The sequence below is a fragment of the Hydra vulgaris genome, chromosome 13, assembly GCF_038396675.1.
Source record: "Hydra vulgaris chromosome 13, alternate assembly HydraT2T_AEP".
NCBI lineage: Eukaryota > Metazoa > Cnidaria > Hydrozoa > Anthoathecata > Hydridae > Hydra > Hydra vulgaris.
Window position 1 is genome coordinate 4,285,278 of NC_088932.1, and position 19,864 is coordinate 4,305,141.

General features: G+C 26.3%; 1 protein-coding gene across 2 annotated transcripts in view; it reads right to left on the reverse strand.

The window, feature by feature from the left end:
- Nucleotides 1–7,271: 7,271 nt before the first annotated feature.
- LOC136089209 (serine/threonine-protein kinase 17B-like) overlaps nt 7,272–19,864 on the reverse strand; it is a 62,998-nt gene continuing 50,405 nt past the window's right edge. Inside the window, exons 11-14 of one of the 2 annotated variants that reach the window (XM_065814953.1) lie at nt 15,503–15,655; nt 15,262–15,321; nt 12,151–12,320; nt 7,272–7,752 (exon numbers count right to left, since the gene is read on the reverse strand). In XM_065814953.1, coding sequence (XP_065671025.1) covers nt 7,674–7,752; nt 12,151–12,320; nt 15,262–15,321; nt 15,503–15,655 — 462 coding nt within the window. In that variant the 3' untranslated portion in view covers nt 7,272–7,673. The remainder of the gene's footprint in view (nt 7,753–12,150; nt 12,321–15,261; nt 15,322–15,502; nt 15,656–19,864) is intronic. The other variant, XR_010642857.1, reaches the window with a different exon arrangement.

The following is a 19,864-nucleotide window of genomic DNA, read 5'->3' on the forward strand; positions in this document are numbered from 1 at the left end:
CTTATTACCTTTAGCCATAATTTTAAAAACAATTGGTTTTGTACCAATTCAAATGGGTTAGCAAAATAAACAAATATCCCAAAAGTCCTAAAGTTGACAGCACTTAAAAACAACTTTTTCGGGTTGTTTTTATAACTTATGACTTTAAGCTGCGTATAACCAAAACGAGGTTATATATTCACATCAATTATTACCAATTAAAAATGTATTTTGACTAGTTAATAACCTAAAAATAACTCAAAATGTGGTTGCTATGGGCATTTCTAAGGATATATTTTAAGTACCTAAATATAACTGGTAATATCTTTTTTTATAGAGTTTGTTCTCAATCCAAATTTTCAGAGACTATTCACAAGTGATGAAGGAATAAAATAAGCTTAAAAATTTTTTTTTTTTATAAAAATAAGCTTTTATGAGTGGAGGACCACCTTAAAAATGCAAAGTTCCACACATTTATAAATTTGTGGCTTGATCACGTGATAGGAGACACTGATTTTTATTACAAAACATTTCAAAATTTGAAAACTATCATAACTAATTCACCTCAAACTCAGGTTGAACAGAAGCATCTCTAAACCAATAGCATCTATGGTTTATATCTACATTCTAATTGACTTAAAACAAGTTAGCACTGTCAGTAGTAGATCTTTTTAAACGTTAAAATTATTTATTTACGATTAGGGATGGCAATCCCGGGATCCCAAAATCCCAGGATTCCGTGCAAATTGTTTGTCCCGAAATCCCGGGATTAGTCTCCAAAATTTGCCGGGATTTCGGGATTGTCTTAAAAAAGTAAAAGTACAAAAAGTTTCAGTTTAATTTGAATTTAAAAAATTTAGACATAAAATGTAAATATAGGCTTTGGAATTGTAGCTGCGTGGTTTTGTAGCTGTTTATTCTCTTTGCAATTTTTTCTTTATATTCTCCCTCGTTCTGTATTTTATCGAAAATGCAAACTAAAGACATTATTGCTTATTTGCAATATTATACTATACATACATTTTTTATATGTTTAATCGTACATATTTTCTTACATATTATACATATTATGTACGATAAAACATATAAAAAATGTATATATAGTATAATATTAAAACTAACATATTATTAAAAATAAATAAAATTTTAGCACTTGCTAATTGGAAGATTAAACATTTTTAATAAAAGAAATACCTTTTTATTTTGAATTTTCTAAGTCGTTCTAATTCCAATGTTTGCGTGATTTTAATTTCATTTTATGTCCACCCAATTTAATTACAAATATGTGCGTGATTTACAAAAGTTTAATTAATGAAGTTATCAAAATATTGAAGGTTTATTAAACTACAAAAGTTTACTAAGCGTCCATTCAACTGATGAAGTTAACGTCCGTTCAACTGATGAAATACATAAGATTTATTAAACAAACTTTAGTTATCGTTATTTTAAAAAGAAATTGTTTTTGAAGAGAAAGATTATATTCGAGATTCGAATGATTCATTGGTAATTAATGAAACATCTGAAGTTAAAATTAGGCACCAAATTATTGGTTATAACAAAAACGTCAGGAAAATTGTAAAAATGTTTAAAAGGAAATAAAATTGTCTAAAAAAAAACAAAAACTTTATGTTTAATATTTAAGGCATAAAACATATAAAAATGAAATAAACTACAAAAACTATAAAAACTTATTTGAAAAAATAAATAAATACTCTAAAAAAATTTATTATGCAAAGTTGCTGGAAAAAACCAACGGCAACACTAAAAAAAACGTGGAATATAATTAAAGAAATAATTGGTAAAAATAAATGTGTAAAAAATAATCTCCCCCAAAAGGTTTTAATTGATGGGGAATTGATTTATGATAAAAAAAAAATAGCTTAAAAACTAAACCTATTTTTTCTTGAAGTAGGGCCAAACTTGGCGAGTAAAATTCCGCCAAGTACCATAGAGTTTGAATCTTATATTAAACCGTGTAATACCATTATGGAAGAATCTAATTTAAATCTAAGCGAGATAAGGAATGCTTTTAATTGTCTTAAAAGTAATAAAAGTGTGGGCATTGACAAAATTAGTGTAAATGTTGTTAAATCAATTTTCGATATCATTAAACCGTCATTATTTCATATTTTTGACCTTTCATTAAAACTAGGTGTTGCGCCAAAAAAAACTTAAAGTTGCCGTAATCACTCCAATTTTGAAATCTGATGACGAAACTAATATTTCAAACTACAGACCTATTTCCGTTGTACCTTGCTTCACAAAAATATTGGAACGAGTTATGTACAACATTTATAACTTTTTGATGTTAAACTTTATATCTATTTGATGTTAAACATTTTGCTGTTCAATAAACAATTTGGGTTTAAAAAAGATAATTCAACTAACCATGCGGTAATCGAACTGATTAATCATGTATCAGATGCATTCAGCAATGACTATTTTACCTTAGGAGTTTTTATTGATCTGTCAAAAGCCTTTGACACTGTTAACCATAAGAAACTTATAAAAAACTGGAACTCTAAGAAGTAAAAAATAAAAACTTACTTTAGTTTGAAGATTACCTGACGAACAGGTCACAATGTATTATTTATAAAAAAATTGAAAAAGAAAAACACATTACATGTGGTGTGCCCCAAGGTTCAATCTTAGGACCGTTATTATTTTTATTGTATATAAATGATTTGTACTTAGCATCAAATATTTTGTTAAATTGTTTGCATGTTATATTGTTTGCAGACGACTCCAATCTTTTTTATTCCAACAAATACATGAAAGTTCTTTTTAATATATTTAATGAAAAACTATTAAAAATAAACGAGTGGTTTACAAGTAATAGGCTTTCGTTAAATGTAGAAAAAACTAAATTTATTTTGTTCTCCAAACCTAGTAAACGTGATGATGTTCCTCTAAAATTACCTTATCTTTTAATCAATAAAACATTTATTAAAGGGGAACCAGTCGTTAATTTTTTAGGAGTAATACTAGATGAAAATTTGTCATGGACACCATATATAAAATACATAGAAAATAAAATCTCAATAAATATTTCCATATTATATAAAACCAAACCATATCTTAACACTGCTTCCCTGAAAAAAATATACTTTTTATTTATTCATAGTTTTATCTCTTACTGTAATATTGTATGAGGTAGTATTAATTATAGTAAATTAAAAAAAAATTTATAGTAAGCAAAAACACGCATGCAGGATTGTATTTGGTGCACACAGAACTTTACATTGCGGACCTCTTTACATTGCGGACCTCAGGAAGCTTGTTGCCCTAAGTATCTATAAACTTAATATACACCAAGTTCTACAATTCATGTTTAAAATAAAACATGGCTTTCCCCTATTTTATTTCAGTCTTACTTTAGTGAAATCTCGCACAAGTATCCTACTAAATTTTTCATTTAACAACTTTATTGTACCAAAACTAATTTAAAACTAAGTTCTTACCAAATCCAATACCGTGGACCGTTTCTATGGAAACACTTTTTAAAATTTATTACAAAAAAAAAGAATATTCAAAACATCTCTTTGAAACAATTCAGGAAAGAATCTAAGAGTCTCTTATTACAAAATAATTTTGATTTAAAATATCTCTTTTAAGATATATACATAAATAATATAAATTATCTAAAAAAATAGTTATTGACACTACTTCTCTTTTGTTGCAGTTTTATTTTTATTTTTATTTTATTTTTTTTTTGTTAAAAAACTTTAATACTTTTATATTGTTGTTAATCTTTGATATATTGAGTTATATTTCAACACTAATATTTATGATATATTAATATTTATATTGTAACTGACATGTGTAAAATTCTTATTTCGTACTTAGCTACTTTTTTTTTTTGTATATAAACTGACGATTTTTTCAATGAAAATGGGGCTCGATGATAAGTAGTTTATGTCTTTTGCTTGCTCCAGCTCTCTTATTTATTGACACGATTTATTTTATTGTAAATTTTAATATACGGCAAATAATAATAATAATAAAAATTAAAAAGAAATGAAAATTATTTTTTTTTTTTTTTTTTTTTTTTTTTTTTTATGTATTTTTTGTTCCGTAGTATACATTTTCGTGATTACATAATAAAGATTCGTTAAGATTGAATATACATATAAATACAAAAAAAAAAAAAAAAATCACAAACATAAATAATAAACAAACTTCTGTAATACGAACTGTAAGAAGAACGCGGGAAACTTGCAGAAGACCAAAAGGTCTTATCATCAAGAACCGCTTTACATTGTCATACATATATATATATATATATATATATATATATATATATATATATATATATATATATATATATATATATATATATATATATATATATATATATATATATATATACGTATAGAAAAATTAAAATATTTACAAAATTTTTACGTTCAATTGTTACATTATAATTGTATTAAAGTGTAAGATAACAATTATACAAACATGTATCGTTACTTTTTCTTAATATTATCACGTTTATTGCTAACGCAATGTTTGAAATATATATTAAAGTATATTAAAAAATAAGAGTTTGTTTGCTAACTTCTTATTTTTTAATATATTAAAGTATATTAAAAAATAAGAAGTTAGCAGTGAACAAATTTAGAAAAAATCAGTAAGTAAATTTTTATACTTTAAAATACTCTTTTTAATAGTTTTTTTAAAGCCATTTAAGTTTTCAAGGTTAATAATATTTTGATTAAGCAATAAAAACTTATTCTAGATATGAGGTGCACGATAAGTAATTTTAAATTGCACAAGCTTAGTTTTGCATGAAGGCTCAAAAAGGGTACTATTTGTGCGCAACAGGTATTTATACTCGGGCTTTTGTTTATAAAGACTATAGAAAATTGAAGGAGTTTTTTGCATTTTACTATTATACATATGACTTAGAACATTATATATATTTAGTTCAAACAATGTTAGTAAAGACATCTGTTCAAAAAGAAACTTTGTGTGTTCGTTTTTATTTTTAAAATTAATTACTCGTATAGCATGCTTCTGTTTACGATCGAGAGGTTCTAGTTTGCTTTTATAGGTACTACCCCATGCTGTATTACCGTAATTTAAATAACTTTGAACAAAGCTGAAAGTAGATTTGTTTGAGTAGCGGCTTTTTCAATAAATGGCGTGATCGGTATATTATTCCGATACTTTTAAATATTTTACTACTTAAATAGGCGATATGTTTATTCCAATTTAGATTTTCGTCAATAAAAACACCTAAAAATTTTGTAACATTATCCCTACTTATTTCTCTATTTTCAATAAACAATTTAGGACGAGAAGATTCAACTTCTTTTTTTTTATAAGAAGGATGAAATAAAGAAAACTTCGTTTTACTTAAGTTAATAGAAAGTTTATTTGCCCTAAACCATCCAGAAATTTTTTCTAATTCTTGGTTCATTTCTACGCACAGTTCATTTATAATTTTTCCAAAGATAAAAAAGTTGCTATCATCAACAAACATTATAGTTGACATTCTTTTTGATGCCCGATAGAGATCGTTAACGTAGATTAAAAAAAGCAAAGGCCTAAATGGAAGGGTTAAAGAGTTTATCATTTCCATAGTATATAGATTGCACACGTTTATCTAAGTAGCTTTCTATCCATTTGTTCGTTCTACCCCTTATGCCATACATGTTAAGCTTTGATAATAATATTTTGTGGTCGACTGTATCAAAAGCCTTATAGAGATCTATGAATACACCTAATTTACAAAAGTACGTAAGAATTTAGAAAGATCATCTATTTAATCATGGATTGCGAAATCCGATGTAGCAGCTTAAATGAGAACTCAAAATTAAAAAATTATTGTGCTAAAAAGGCACTAAAAATTTAGAATTGGATTCCAACATCGATGATTCAATTAAGATGAACGAGAAAGAATGTAGAATAATATCTAATTTAGTAGTACTTTTACTCCCAATAAAGCAACTTTGGTAGCACTTTGTCGACAAGACCCAACTTTAATTTTTTCTGACAATGCATAAAAGTTTATGTTGACAAAAAATAAATGAACAACAATCTGAAATCGGAAAGCAATTGTATAATGCTTTGAGTCACCGAATTTAAGAGTGGAGAACACCGTTAAGGAGCTCAGCATATCTTCGTGGCCAGGTTACTTTATAAAAAATTCCAGAAGTTTTTCTACCAAATACAAGTACCAAAAATAAAAAAATTATGAAAAACCTGATAAAGTGTTTATACTCGGCAAATATAATAACAGCAGCAGACTTGAGCAGAATAATGTCAACACAATTAAAATGAACAAATTAAATGAAATGATGGAAAAAAGATTGGCAGCAATAAGAACACAAAATATAAAGGTAAAAAATAACTTATAAAAATTCAAAATGGAATACTGTTATTTGAAAGTAGTAGCTTATGATTAGATCACCTTAAAAAAAATATGATTATATATTATCTATACGAGTATAAATACCGAAAAAGCATTCTCAGTTTTTATGTTAAAAAAATCAAATATGATTAAGCGATGAAATGATTGGCACTTTCATTTTTTAGGGTAGTACTTTCAAAAGCAAATTTAACTCATGTATACTCAAGCATGTTCATATTGTTTTTTAGTTATTATTTTTATTTATAGTGTTATCACTTTAAAGTATTGTTTTGTAACTTAAATTACTTAGGTTCATTAATGAAGTACTTTATTTAAATCACAATTATATTAATTACTTTTAAGTATTTGAAAAGAACTTAAATCGTTAGTTCTTCATATGCTTCTCTATCTAAAAGTGCGTTTTTTTCTATTCAATCCCGGATTGAAAATTTCCGGGATTTTAGCCATCTATAGTTACGATAGAAATGTTTTAAATTTAAAATAACAGCATTTAAAATTTAGACACTTTAGAGTTTTGTTTCAGTTATTTTGCTATCAAGTTGTTATAGCCATTTTGTTCCATCTGTTATCTTGTCTTAAACTCCCCTACACTACACTTGCCTTAAATTATTTCTCAACTGGACACATCAATTGCCATCGAGTCGACACACGATGGAAAGATTTAATTTTGACATTTTCAAGCAAATCCAAAAATAGTTAGCAAGTTTTCAGAGTTATTAAAACGCGTTGAAATTCAATTCTATTTAGTGTGAACAATACAATTTTAGTTAATTTCCAAGACCAAACTATTTGCCAAAAAAGTTAAACTGGTTTATCGATAGATAAAAGAATTTCCATATCTATGAAAGTAAAAAATATATCCCTATATATAAAAGTTAAATTGTTTTAAAACGACGTAAAAAAAAAAATCAATACGTGGTTTCCAAAAATATAATAAAAGGAAATATTATTCAAATTTGCATAAAAAAATAAATTATCTTTATAATATATAATATATTAAAGTTTTGTAAAATCAAATTTATATACATTTATAAATTTAAAAAACCTAAAAACGCACAATTAACTCATAAGAAAAAGTTATAAAAAATATTTAAAAACTTTATCAAAAATATCGAAAATTGCTATAATGTATGAGTTATGATTTTTATAAATCGTCATTTTTTTTGTTTAAAAAATTTTTTGTTTATTGTGAAAAAATACAATTGTTCCTCGTTTTCGTACTTCACTATTTAATTTATTAATACTTAGTTTCGCATCGACACAACAACCAATACTTCCTCAAGGGATTTTAAGGCTTGTATTGCAGTTGTTACATCTCCTAGTTGACGCAATTGCCATGATGTAAGTGCTCATGTTCAAGAAATTTTTTCGGAAGCTTGTCCAAAATCTGGTTCAAACTAAACAAAAAAAAATATTTCTAAATAACAAGCTAAATATTTTTATCATTGTGTCGCTTAAAAGTAATGTTGATAGAATATTACTAAAAAAACATATAATCTTAAATTATTTGCTTTTAATTTATTTCCAAAATATTAAAACTTTTGCAAAAATATAAAATCGTTGCATTGAGCGACATAATAGGGGGAGTCAGGTATATCTATCTATCTATATATATATAACTTTTGCAAAAATATAAAACCGTTGCATTGAGCGACATAGTAGGGGGAGTCTGGTATATCTCTCTATCTATCTATATCTATATATTTATCTATATATCTATCTATTTCTCTCTATACACACACACACACACACACACACACACACACACACACACACACACACACACACACATACACACACACACGCACACACACACGCATACTGGTTGACGGTATGAGTTTGGCATGGGTTTGATTCAATTTCAAATCAAAAAAATGTCGAATCACAACCTAATTAGAAATGGCTTTAAAAAAAAAAATTTTTTACACATAGCGTAGGATAGTTGGAGGAATAAACTCCTGTAAAGTTTGAGCAAAAGAGGGATCTTTTCAGTGTCAGAGTTGTTTGGTGGTGGAAAGTATGAGTATACATTAACATATAACATTGAAGTTTGATTGTTTATAACGTGAAAGCTTGTTTGATGTTTTTGTTTTGTTTGTAATGGGTGGTAACTAAATTTTGGCACAAATACAAAAGTGCATATATTTTTATTATTACACACTCTATATACATTATAAATTAATCAAAACAAAGCTCTTGTATTTCATTATAAATTTTAATAAAATTTTTTACTACTCTGCTTTTATTTCAAATTACAGAAAATGCGAAAGCACGAGACAACAAAAACTAAATTGTACAAAATCATTGTTCGGAATCTTGTAATAGGATCAAATAAAATTGCAAGGCGTTTTATCAGGCTTTTAGCCACAAAACGTAGTGTATATTGAGGGATAAAGCAAATAAAAGAAACTGGTACATTAAAATGAAAAATTGCCAATGGTCATCCAGTAAAAATAGCAACAAAATGGTCATCCAGTAAAAATAGCAACAAAAAGTAACATTAGAAAACTAAAAAATATGTTCAATCATAAATTAGGATGTTCTTAAAGAGCAGCCGCTAGAAAATTTAGATGCTCTCAATCGTATGTTAACAAGTTGTTAAAAATGTGTACTAACATTAAGTATAGAATGAAAATGCAGACAAATTTTACAGCATTATGGAATTGTAAAATGTAAATTTGTAATATGTAAAATGTAAAATGTAATACCATAGTACCATGTAATGCCATAATAAATGTTAATTTGTAATATGTAAAATGTAAATTGCTGCAAAATTTGTGAATTTTTAATTGATGATAAATCATACTTTACATTGATGCATGCTGATCAGGCAATGATGCTTTCTACACTGACAACTTAAATGAGACACCGCATAATGTTAAATACAGCTTTAAAGAAAATATTCCTAAAAGTTGCTTGTATGACTTGCTATATCGCCAAAAGGATTGACAAAAACTTTTTTTTGAAAATCTGGATTACAGGTGGTTGTACTCCAAAAACCACATGAAAGTAGAAGAACCTAGAACTTTCTTCTTGAGACAAATAATATTTTTTAAACTATGCTTATTGAAACATAAGCATAAATGGGGTTGTTCCTGATAGGTAAGGTTTATTATGTCTTGCATGTGTTCTTTTGTTAGAATGTTAAAGCTAACTCCTTTTATCGCTATGCACCCAAAAAAACCACATTAACTAATTTGACTATAATTTCTTAACTGTTAAGAATATCTGATTTTTTGAAGAAGATTGTTTTAATAAATTGCTCTTAGGACGATTGCATCACTGCTAACTTATATTTTATAGAACACTTTAAATCTACTACAAAAACCAAATTATATGCATCCTAATACCCACTGGTTTTTTTCATGATTTCGGAAAAGATTTGAAAAAATTTAATATAATATTTATATAATTTACTCTAAGATAATTTCTATTTCTTATCCATAAAAAAGTTCAATTTTTCATGTCAATTTATTGCAGAAATACTGCCCTTAAAGCATGTTATGTTTTTTTGCATGTTGGTCATTTTAGAGTTTTGTTTATTATACTTATATTATTTATTATTATATTTATGTTATTTATTAATAGTAAGTAAAATGAAACCAACATCTGTGTTACATTTACGCATAAACAAAGTAAGAAATCTTAGTACAAAAGCTGATGCCTCAGATGCCAGAAAACATACAAATGAAAGAAATAAGCAACTAGAGGCTGCAATAAATTCTTGCAAAGATATGAATGGGAGGGACAAACAGCATTAAAGACTGGTATGTTACCTCTTATTAAAGACAGAGAGACAATCAACAGGCAATTAGATGGAAAAGTGATTAATGGACAAGATAGAAGTAATTGAACTATACTTACAGAAGATGAAGAGGCATGTATTGTTTGTTTATAAAAAATAAGAGCAGGTCTTTACAAGCAATTAATAAACAGGAAGTAACCAACTTAATTCTAAATGTGCTAGGTATTAGACATCACACTAATACAAAGTTGAAAGGTGGAATGAAGTTTCATTAAATGCTTGAGCTGCACTGGAAAAAGGAAAGTAAGTTGAAATAAAATTATTTAATCTACAATGATCCTATGAAATCTAAATAGGGTAATCAGAATCATCTTTATATTTAAATATATCTTTTTTAAAATCTTACTATACTTTTTATATCACAGTCTTCTTTTATAGATTTAGTTGATCATTTAGACTCTGATTTTATGCTAAATATAGCAGTTTTACCATCAAGCAACAAAGAAGAGTGTCTATAAACCGCACACTGAATTGTTCAAGGAAAATGGCATGTAGTCGTTTAGGTATCAGTTTAAAAATTTTTATAAATAAGTATACTTTTTAAATGTACTTATTTCCGTGTAATATTTTTCAGATTCCCTTGCTAAAGAACTAATAAAAGTTGGTGTTATGGTTAATGAAGAGAAAATTGAAGCAGGGGTTTAGAATGGCACTGTTGATACCTGTCAAATATTTAATTGTAATGAAACACCCCAATTTATTAGCTATGAGGTTCATGGTACCAATTCTAGATTGTTTTATGCTGGCAAAGGGGATGTATCTCAAAGAAAGTATAGAGAAAACAAAGAATATGTTACAATATAACCATTTGTTTCATTTTCAGGCATGCAATAATATGTGGTTTAAGAAAAAACGTATAAATAATAATACTTGCTTAAAATGATTTTTAGTTTTTATTTCTTATTTTAAAATAATATATGTATGTGCCAGGTGATATTTAAATGTACTGGTATTGCAAGTTGTATAGTTCCAACAGAAGCAGCAAATAAAATCAGAAAATGGAGTATCAAACCACAAATCGTTCTTGACAGCATCAAAAGACCTTGATGTCTACTTAAATGAAAAAATGTTAAGCAACCCATCATTTTATTTTTAGATGGACATAGCTCAACTAGACTTTGATTTTTTATCTTTTCTTGAGTTAAAAAAAACTTGTCTCTTTGTCACTCCACCAGGCACACATTACAACAGGAGTTACTCAACTTCTTGGCCAAGTAAATAGAACATTCATAGTGAGTATCATAAACAGAAAGACTATATGTTTTCAGATATCTGTTCTTTGAACAAAGAAGCTTTTATTTCATTTTTGTAATTTCAGTAGATCTGTTTCAAAAATTTCATATTTTGCAACAGATCTACTGAAATTACAAAAATAGTTTTGAATATTTAGAATAACAAACCTTTTAAACATCATTTGGTATACGTAAATTTTATATTTATTAAAAAACAATGTTATGTTTAAAAGATCACTGTTAAATATACCTTTTTAAATGGTTTAAATCATAGTTCAAATTAATCAACTGAGTATAAAATGGTTTAAAACATTTTTTTTGATAATAACTTAATTACATTACATTTAAAAAATTGTAACAAAAGTTTCCATATTGTTATTATCAATAGTCATTTGTTGCTTACAATGTTTTGTTATTATCATATGTTATTTGTTGCTTACAATGTTTTGTTATATTTGATACTAAAATTAAAAACCTTGATTGCAATCCGATTTCATGTAGAGAGAAAGTAAATAAATTGTGATATCAATCAAAATAATAAATAAATTATATAGAATTATGTATATTATAAAAATTCAACTGTTGTTACTATATCAATACAGTTATTACTATATCAATACAAGTTATCAGTACACTTTTTTAGTTTGTTTTAAAAACTTATTGTCATAATATCAATACAGGTTAGCTTTTATGTTTGTTTTAAAAAACTCAGTGATCAATAAAAAAAATATATAAAAAACAAAAGAAATTTTTTTTACTGCAATTGAACAATGCTGTTTGCAAGATCATCTTGGATTCCAAAATTGTTACTTTCTGAACTCTTTTTAGAACGAATACAATTGATCTCATTTGAGACTGTTTCAACATCAACTTGAAATAAACTATTGTTAACTAGATGATCAACTGTAGGTCTTTTTGAAGGATCTTCCTAAATAAATCATTGCTAATCAAATTATCAACAGTAGGTCAAATCAAAAGTAAATTACTATAAAAGAAATTAATAAAAATAAATATTTAAATTTTTGCCCTCTTTTTAAGATTTTCTGACCATTATCAATTTGTATAGCTTTTGGTTCTTTATTTATTTTTTGTAGCAATATAACTACAATGTAATTATAAAACAATACATTAATAAAATAATAAGTATCTAATTAAAGAGTTTGCTGTAATTCGTTATTGTTTCCCCAAAAGAAAAAAAACCCTTATCAGTTAAGAGTTAAAAAGCATAAAAATGTTTGACTGAAAACTTAAAAGACCTTAAATTTTAAGAGTAAAGGAAACATAAATATGGGAGAGAACTCAAAACCATCCAAACCACAAGGAACCAACTATGTTTAAGGAAAAAACTAGACAAAATAAAATTTACAGCAAAAGAAAAAAAAGTCACAACATTTACAATTATTCGGATCTTGTCTAAGAGAGAAAGAGCATCATTAAAAAAACCAGCAAAGTATGACAACAGTATTCTGTATAGGGAGGAATGAGATTTATAAAAGTTCAATGGAATCAGGAACATGAAAGTTGCAGTTAACAAGGGTAAGATTTAATCAAGAACATGAAAGTTGTAATTAGAAAATGTAAAACGAAATTGAGAATATGAAAGTTGTAAATAAGAAATTAACTCAAATTTAAATTAAATTTAAACAATGTTTTTAAAAATCACTGCAATTATAGACACCAACTTTGATGTCTTCCATATTTAAAATCGTTGAGTAATGTATGTTGTTGTAAGATTGAGTTAAGAACAAGAAAAACAAAAAAAGAAGATCTCATGAAAAATTTTTATCTCAGTCTCTTCACACAGCACTAGGAAGATAAACTTATTTTAAAAATAAAATAAATAAAAGTAATGGCTCGATATTAGCTAACTTTTAGTAGTTTAGCAATATGGGCGTCTGACAGTATAGGAACACCTCTTTTTTGGAAAGGGCGACAATTTAGTAAAAAATGCAAGTCATTTGCCAGGCAGGTAACTATTCACACTAGTTTGCTATATTCAAGTTTACTGAATGTAATAAAACAACTAGAAATGCCCATTTAAAATGTTTTATTTTAATTTTGAATCACTTTTTTTTTTTAATTTGAAGTGAGTTTCAAAATCACATTTGAGCCCATGAGATGCATAGTGGTATGAGTCACTTTTTTCAATATTTTGTGTTATTGCCACCAATGGTTAGCATTTTGTTTATTCTATTACATGGCAGAGTGGTATAAGTGGTATAATGTGGTATAATTATTTTATTACATGGCAGTGGTATAATTATTCTATTACATGGTATAAGTGGTATAATCATTCTATTACATGGCAGAGTGGTATAAGCAGAGTGGTATAATGATATTGATAATGATGCTGGAATTGTTTTTTGTTATGCTCCTCACTAAACAGCTGTTTTTGTTCACAGCCATAGTGATATTAGTCAGACTTCTCAAAACTAGACATAAGTGACTTATACCACTATGCATCTCAGGGGCTCATTTCTTTTTAATTCAAAATGCAGATGTATCATTTTTTCATTGCTATAGTCCCATTTTAAATCACATTTTCTTATCACTTCAAAATGAATTTCGAAATAACATTTCTTTTTAATTTAATTATTAAATACTTAAAATTTATTCACAATAATCTGATTTATATAATTACAGTTAATTCCGGATAACTCAAACCTCCGAGGGACCAAGGAAAATGGTTTGACTTAACAAATGTTTGACTAAAGCAAATTTCTTTAAAGTCAAACTTTGACTGATAAGAGATATTAGTACAAGGTAAGGCAATTTTTTTTCATTCAATGCTAAAGTATATACATTAAATTTACACTATTATACTAATAAAAGTGTGGAAAATGGTTCAATGATAGAAGTAACGGATTGTATTCATGCAGAACATTTAACGATAACATTTTAAAAAGTTTAGCTACTCAATGACTTCCTTACAATTTGGTAATAAAATTGCAACAAAAAGCTAGCGGTCTTTAATTTAGAAATTCATTCAATTTTTTTAAAGGTTTTTATGATAATTTATCTCTAACAGTTTTATAAAAGCTATTATTATATTTATTTAATATATTTTAGAACTACTTTGTTTTTTAAAATTTTTTTGAACTTTTGTATGGGACTTATAGATACTGATATATTTAAAAAAAACATCTCAATATCTGTAAGTCCCAAACATAAAGTTCAAGTTATCCAAAGAAATCTGCAAAAGAATGGGTCAACAATGTTTGAGTTATGCAAGGTTCAACTTAACCAGAGAATTTTAATAAAACCATAAAATGTTGTTACTTTGGACAGTGGGGTAACTTTACACTAAAACTTTGAGTGAAATTCTTTCAACTAGAAAGAGTTTTATTCAAAACTGATTAAATTTTTTTTTAGTAGAATGAGTTTTACTCAAAGTTTACTAGAAACTTTGAGTAAAACTCTTTCTACTAGAAGGAGTTTTACTTCCAGTTTTTAGTAAAACTCTTTCTACTAGAAAAAGTTCTACTCTAAGTTTTTGTCTAAATTTACCACACTGTCCAAAGTAACCACATTTCACGGTAATCAATTAGACGATTTCAAGAATTTAAATGAAACAGGTCGAGATAACAAAAACTCAAGTTAAACGGTGTTCGACTTTCTGGAAATTAATTGTATAAAACAAATAGTAGGGAAAAAAGTCAAGACAAATACTTTGAAATAAAATAATTAAAAAGTTAAGTAATTTAACCTCTTTAATGGTTTCTTCGATCTTACAGAATAAGTTGAAGTTAAATCCATAAAAATAATTTTTCATTGTGATTAAAATTGACAATAAACTTTGCTATTTTTATGTTAACATTCATACTTATAATTGCTAAGTAAACAAAAGCATTTAAAAAAATTGTTCATACCTCTGTGCAATCATTAAATACTTGTGAAAACTTATCATGTGTCCTCTTTATTTTATTCGACTAAAAATTTAAATAACATTGAATATCATGAAACCTTATATGATTAGTATAATATGTTTGACATTATATTTAATAATAAAAAAATTATATTTAATACTAAAAAAAATAAAAAAAAATTGAATTCAAATGAAGTTTAAGTTAGTTAACAAATTTGAGCAAAAACAAACAAAATATTATTTACCACTATATTATTTCTTTCATTTATCTTTCTTTTCTTTTCTTGTGGTAAATCATCACGATTTATTTTTGTTGATATATCTACATTTGCCATACTTGCTATAATGAGCCCAACACTATGTATGTCTATTGGTTTATTTGCAACACCATCATATATCTAAAAAGAACAGTTTTATTTTTAAAATTCAAAATAAAAATAAATAAAGTTACAAATTAAACAAAGTTACAAATAAACTATATTTTATCTTTGTTACGATTGAGGTATTGGTAAAATAAAAAAAAATTAATAAAAAAAGACATATTTTGAATAAGACCATCCCTTAAGAAAAAGTCTTTAAATAATAGTAAAATATTTTAAAGTAAATGTACTAATAGTTATGTTAACCAATGTCAAGATTTCAGCAGTTTTATGTTAAGTAGCAATTATAAGTCCAGGCTCACAAAAAATATGACTGATATGAATTATAAATCCAGGCCTTTTGAAAAATATGACTGCTTGATTACAAGCAACTTCTTTACCAGTTTTACTACAAATCAATATTTTTGACAGTTGTCATGAAAACTCATAGAAAGAATTGCTATGAGATATTTATGAAATAATTAAGATAATGTGACGACAACATCAATTTATTAAATTGAACAAACCTTGTTGAAATGTTACAGATGATAAAAAAGAGAGTTTATATAGAAAGGAACTATTATTATGAAAATCACCTTAATCTCCCCTAATGCACCCAAACAGATACACTCACTATTCCTAATCTCTGTCAAACCTTCTTTTATTGCCTTTAAGAGTTGCACCACACATCTGAATATCATTTTCATTTTTGCACTCTTTAAACACTGGACATCATCAATCTTTTGATGATGTTCAGTGTTACACATCTTTCAAAATAGCAGGTAGTTTTAAAGTAGGGAGGTATATTTTGAAATCCTATACAGACTTTGCAGAATAGGCAAAGATATGCCCAATCTGATTAGTTTTTGAAATATTTGTTGAGTTAAAAGGATTTGAGCGTATGTTAAAAAGGCTTTGCGCATAAGTTAAAACCAAAACAAATGCCAAAAAGCTTACTTTTTTGGCATTAAGTTCCCATTAATCCCATTAAGCTAGAAATATATATTTTTAAATTCTTCAATTTCTTTTGAGAACTTTACACTAACTATTCCCGAAATCCAAAACAAAACCTTTTATATACAAATGTATTTAAAAGATTTTGTTTCTTATTAATTCAATATCTTGTAAAGTTCTTTTAACATGCTTTATTAATGAACATAAATTTTGCTTACAAATTTCTTATTGATAACTAAAATCTCTCTATAAACTGTTTATAATCAATTTAAAATATTTATTATGTTTAAAAAAAAAAGTTGCGATAAAGAAAGAAAAGATTATAAACAAGATTGTTTGAAGAAGTAAATTAAATGGAAATATAATTTTCAAATACATAACTTAGTTTTCATCAGTAATTTTTTTTATATTAGTTTAAATGATTTTTTATGTGGCCCATATCTACTATAGCATATTAATGTGAGCACTTGCTCACTTTTTTTGCTTATCTAAATCGATATGGCTTTTTTAGAAAAAGAAGAAAACGAAGAATAATGAATGAAAAGATTGCTGCCCCATCCCAAACCCTCAGTCAAAGTAGCAGCACTCCACTGCAAGTCAGGCTATTTGTCAGTCGATGTATATACTGAAGGCCCCGGCAGCAGGCTATTTTAGTATGACATCACACTGCTCACCTAAATCAGCAGTATAAGATATATATATATATATATATATATATATATATATATATATATATATATATATATATATATATATATATTTAACACATTAATAAATATATAATATATATAAAATATTATCTGCAATATACACTGTCCTTCAAAACAAAGAAAACTCTAAAAAAAAAAATGTATTTGCAAGTAATAAAAGTGTTTAGAATAATTATAATTGATTTTATTTTATAAATCTTTCTTCTGTATATTATTTGTTAATAAATGTAGGAAATATTCTTATTTTTTATCTAACTTGTATGATTCTATGATTTTATTAGATATAAAGTAGAAAGAACTTTTTAAATCGTTTACATTTTGTTTGTTTTAGTTTTTCTTTTAGCTTTATTTTTTTTTGCAGTTTTGTTTTTACTGAGCTTATATTTTATTTTTTAAAAGGAAAATAGGGGTACGGATGAGGCCTAATTATTTTTTAGGCAACAAAAAAGTTATACTAATACTATTTCCATAAAGTTGGTTATTACTACTTTGAAATTTCTGTGATGCTATTAATTATTTTTTTTTTTTTTTTTAAATTTAGAAAAATAAATCAAAATTTGTTACACTGACAAGTCACATGTTATTATATGTAAAGGTTAACTTTTCTTAAGAGGATTTAAGTTCTTATGAAAAAAAAAAATAAATAAATAAAGGTAAAGAGTATTGTTTGTATATATATATATATATATATATATATATATATATATATATATATATATATATATATATATATATATATATATATATATATATATATATATATATATTTATATTTTGTTCACTTCAAATCTTTTTAAAGTTTCTTATGTCATTTTTAAAATTTTTTTTGCACAATTCAAGTTATATATGTTTATTGTTTGCACATATGTTTTTTTAATAAATATGTGTATGTGGTAATATGTGCTTTATAGCTGTTTTATCAATGTGTTTTTATAATAATGTAAAGTAGTTTATTATTGTTTGTGTATGAGTTAATATGTGTTATATAATTGTTTTATAAATGTGTTTAAACTTAAAAGTTAATTTTTTGTTTAAGCATCTCCTAGCTAATATGTTTTTTTTTAAAGTCATAAGATTATTGTATAATTTATTGTAAATGACAGTTTCTTATACTTAAAAATTATTTGTGTTTGCTATTTAGAGTAAAAAAAAATTTATATAGAAAAGATCACAATCTTCAAGATTCTTTTAAGATTTTTTGTTACTACTTTCAATTAAAAGTGAAGTTTAAATGGATGATATTAGGCTAGAAGCAGATATTAGTTTAGAAAATAAAAATGTTAAAAGGCAACTTAATCGTAGCAGAAATGTAAGAGATAGGCTTAGGCGAGATGAAATTAATAATCAACAAAATGCTAGATATGCTCCTCGGCAAGCAGCAAATAATTTGCACCCAAATGAGGAGAGCGTGGTTAGGCAAATTGAAAATAATCGATGCAGAAATGAAAGAGATAGGCTTAGGCAAGATGAAATTTATAGTCAATTAAAAACTAGATATGCTGCTAGATACGAAAAAATGCATTGTATAGCAAGAAGTAATACTATTCCAGATTATAATTATTTAGGAGAAATGAATTATATTTGTCAGCATTGTGGTGCTAAGAAATTTCCTGATGAAACACATTTTTTATATTGCCATAATGGAAAGGTAGTTTTGTCGCAAGAATTACAAGATTTATTTAAAGGAAATTATGCAGATGGAAATGCAAATCTAAATTTTATAAAATAAATTCGAAATTATAATGCCTGTCTTTCTTTTGCTTCATTTAAAGCTAATGTAGTTCAACCTATGAACCATGGGCTAACATGTTTTAGGATACATATTCTAAAACATGTCGGCCCTAGGTACATAGTTTTTTATCTTAAAATCAAGATGTTCCGCCAATATATTGTCAAATATACATCTATGATCCACTTGCAGCAGTAAATTTTAGAATGCAACAACGTGGTAATAATCTTTGCTTAAATGATTTAATGTTTCGATTGCAAACTATTATTAGTAAATAGAACCCCTTTGCAATTTAAAAACATGGCTGAAGTAGAAGTTGAAGAAATTCGTTGAGCAGCTATAGAAGGTCACTCAGTGTCAGTTGTGAAAATGTCTTTACTTTAAGGGCAAGATAGACAACACTATTATCTCCCTTCACATAATGAAGTTGCAGTTGTATTTGTTGGTGAAGATGGTGCACCGCCTGCTTCCAAGGAAATTGTTATTTACCCAAAAGGTCATCCTCTTAAAACTATATCAAGTATGCCTGCCAACTTAGATCCTATGGTTTATCATCTATTTTTTTCTAGGGGTGATGCTGGTTGGCATAACCAATTGGTTCACAACCCTGAACGTGCTACATTGGTTAAAAACCATGTTACATTATCTCAGTATTAAAATTATATTCAGACAATTTTTTCTTCACTCTTTTATGAGAAAAAAACTATTTTGGCAATATGCTGTTGATGCATATGTTAAAATTGAAGGTCAGCGCCGTACTTTCATCAGAAATAACTAAAACAAACTCAGAAGCGAGCAGTATGATGCCTTACACAAACATGTAAACAACCTTGAAAATGATCATAATGTTAGACC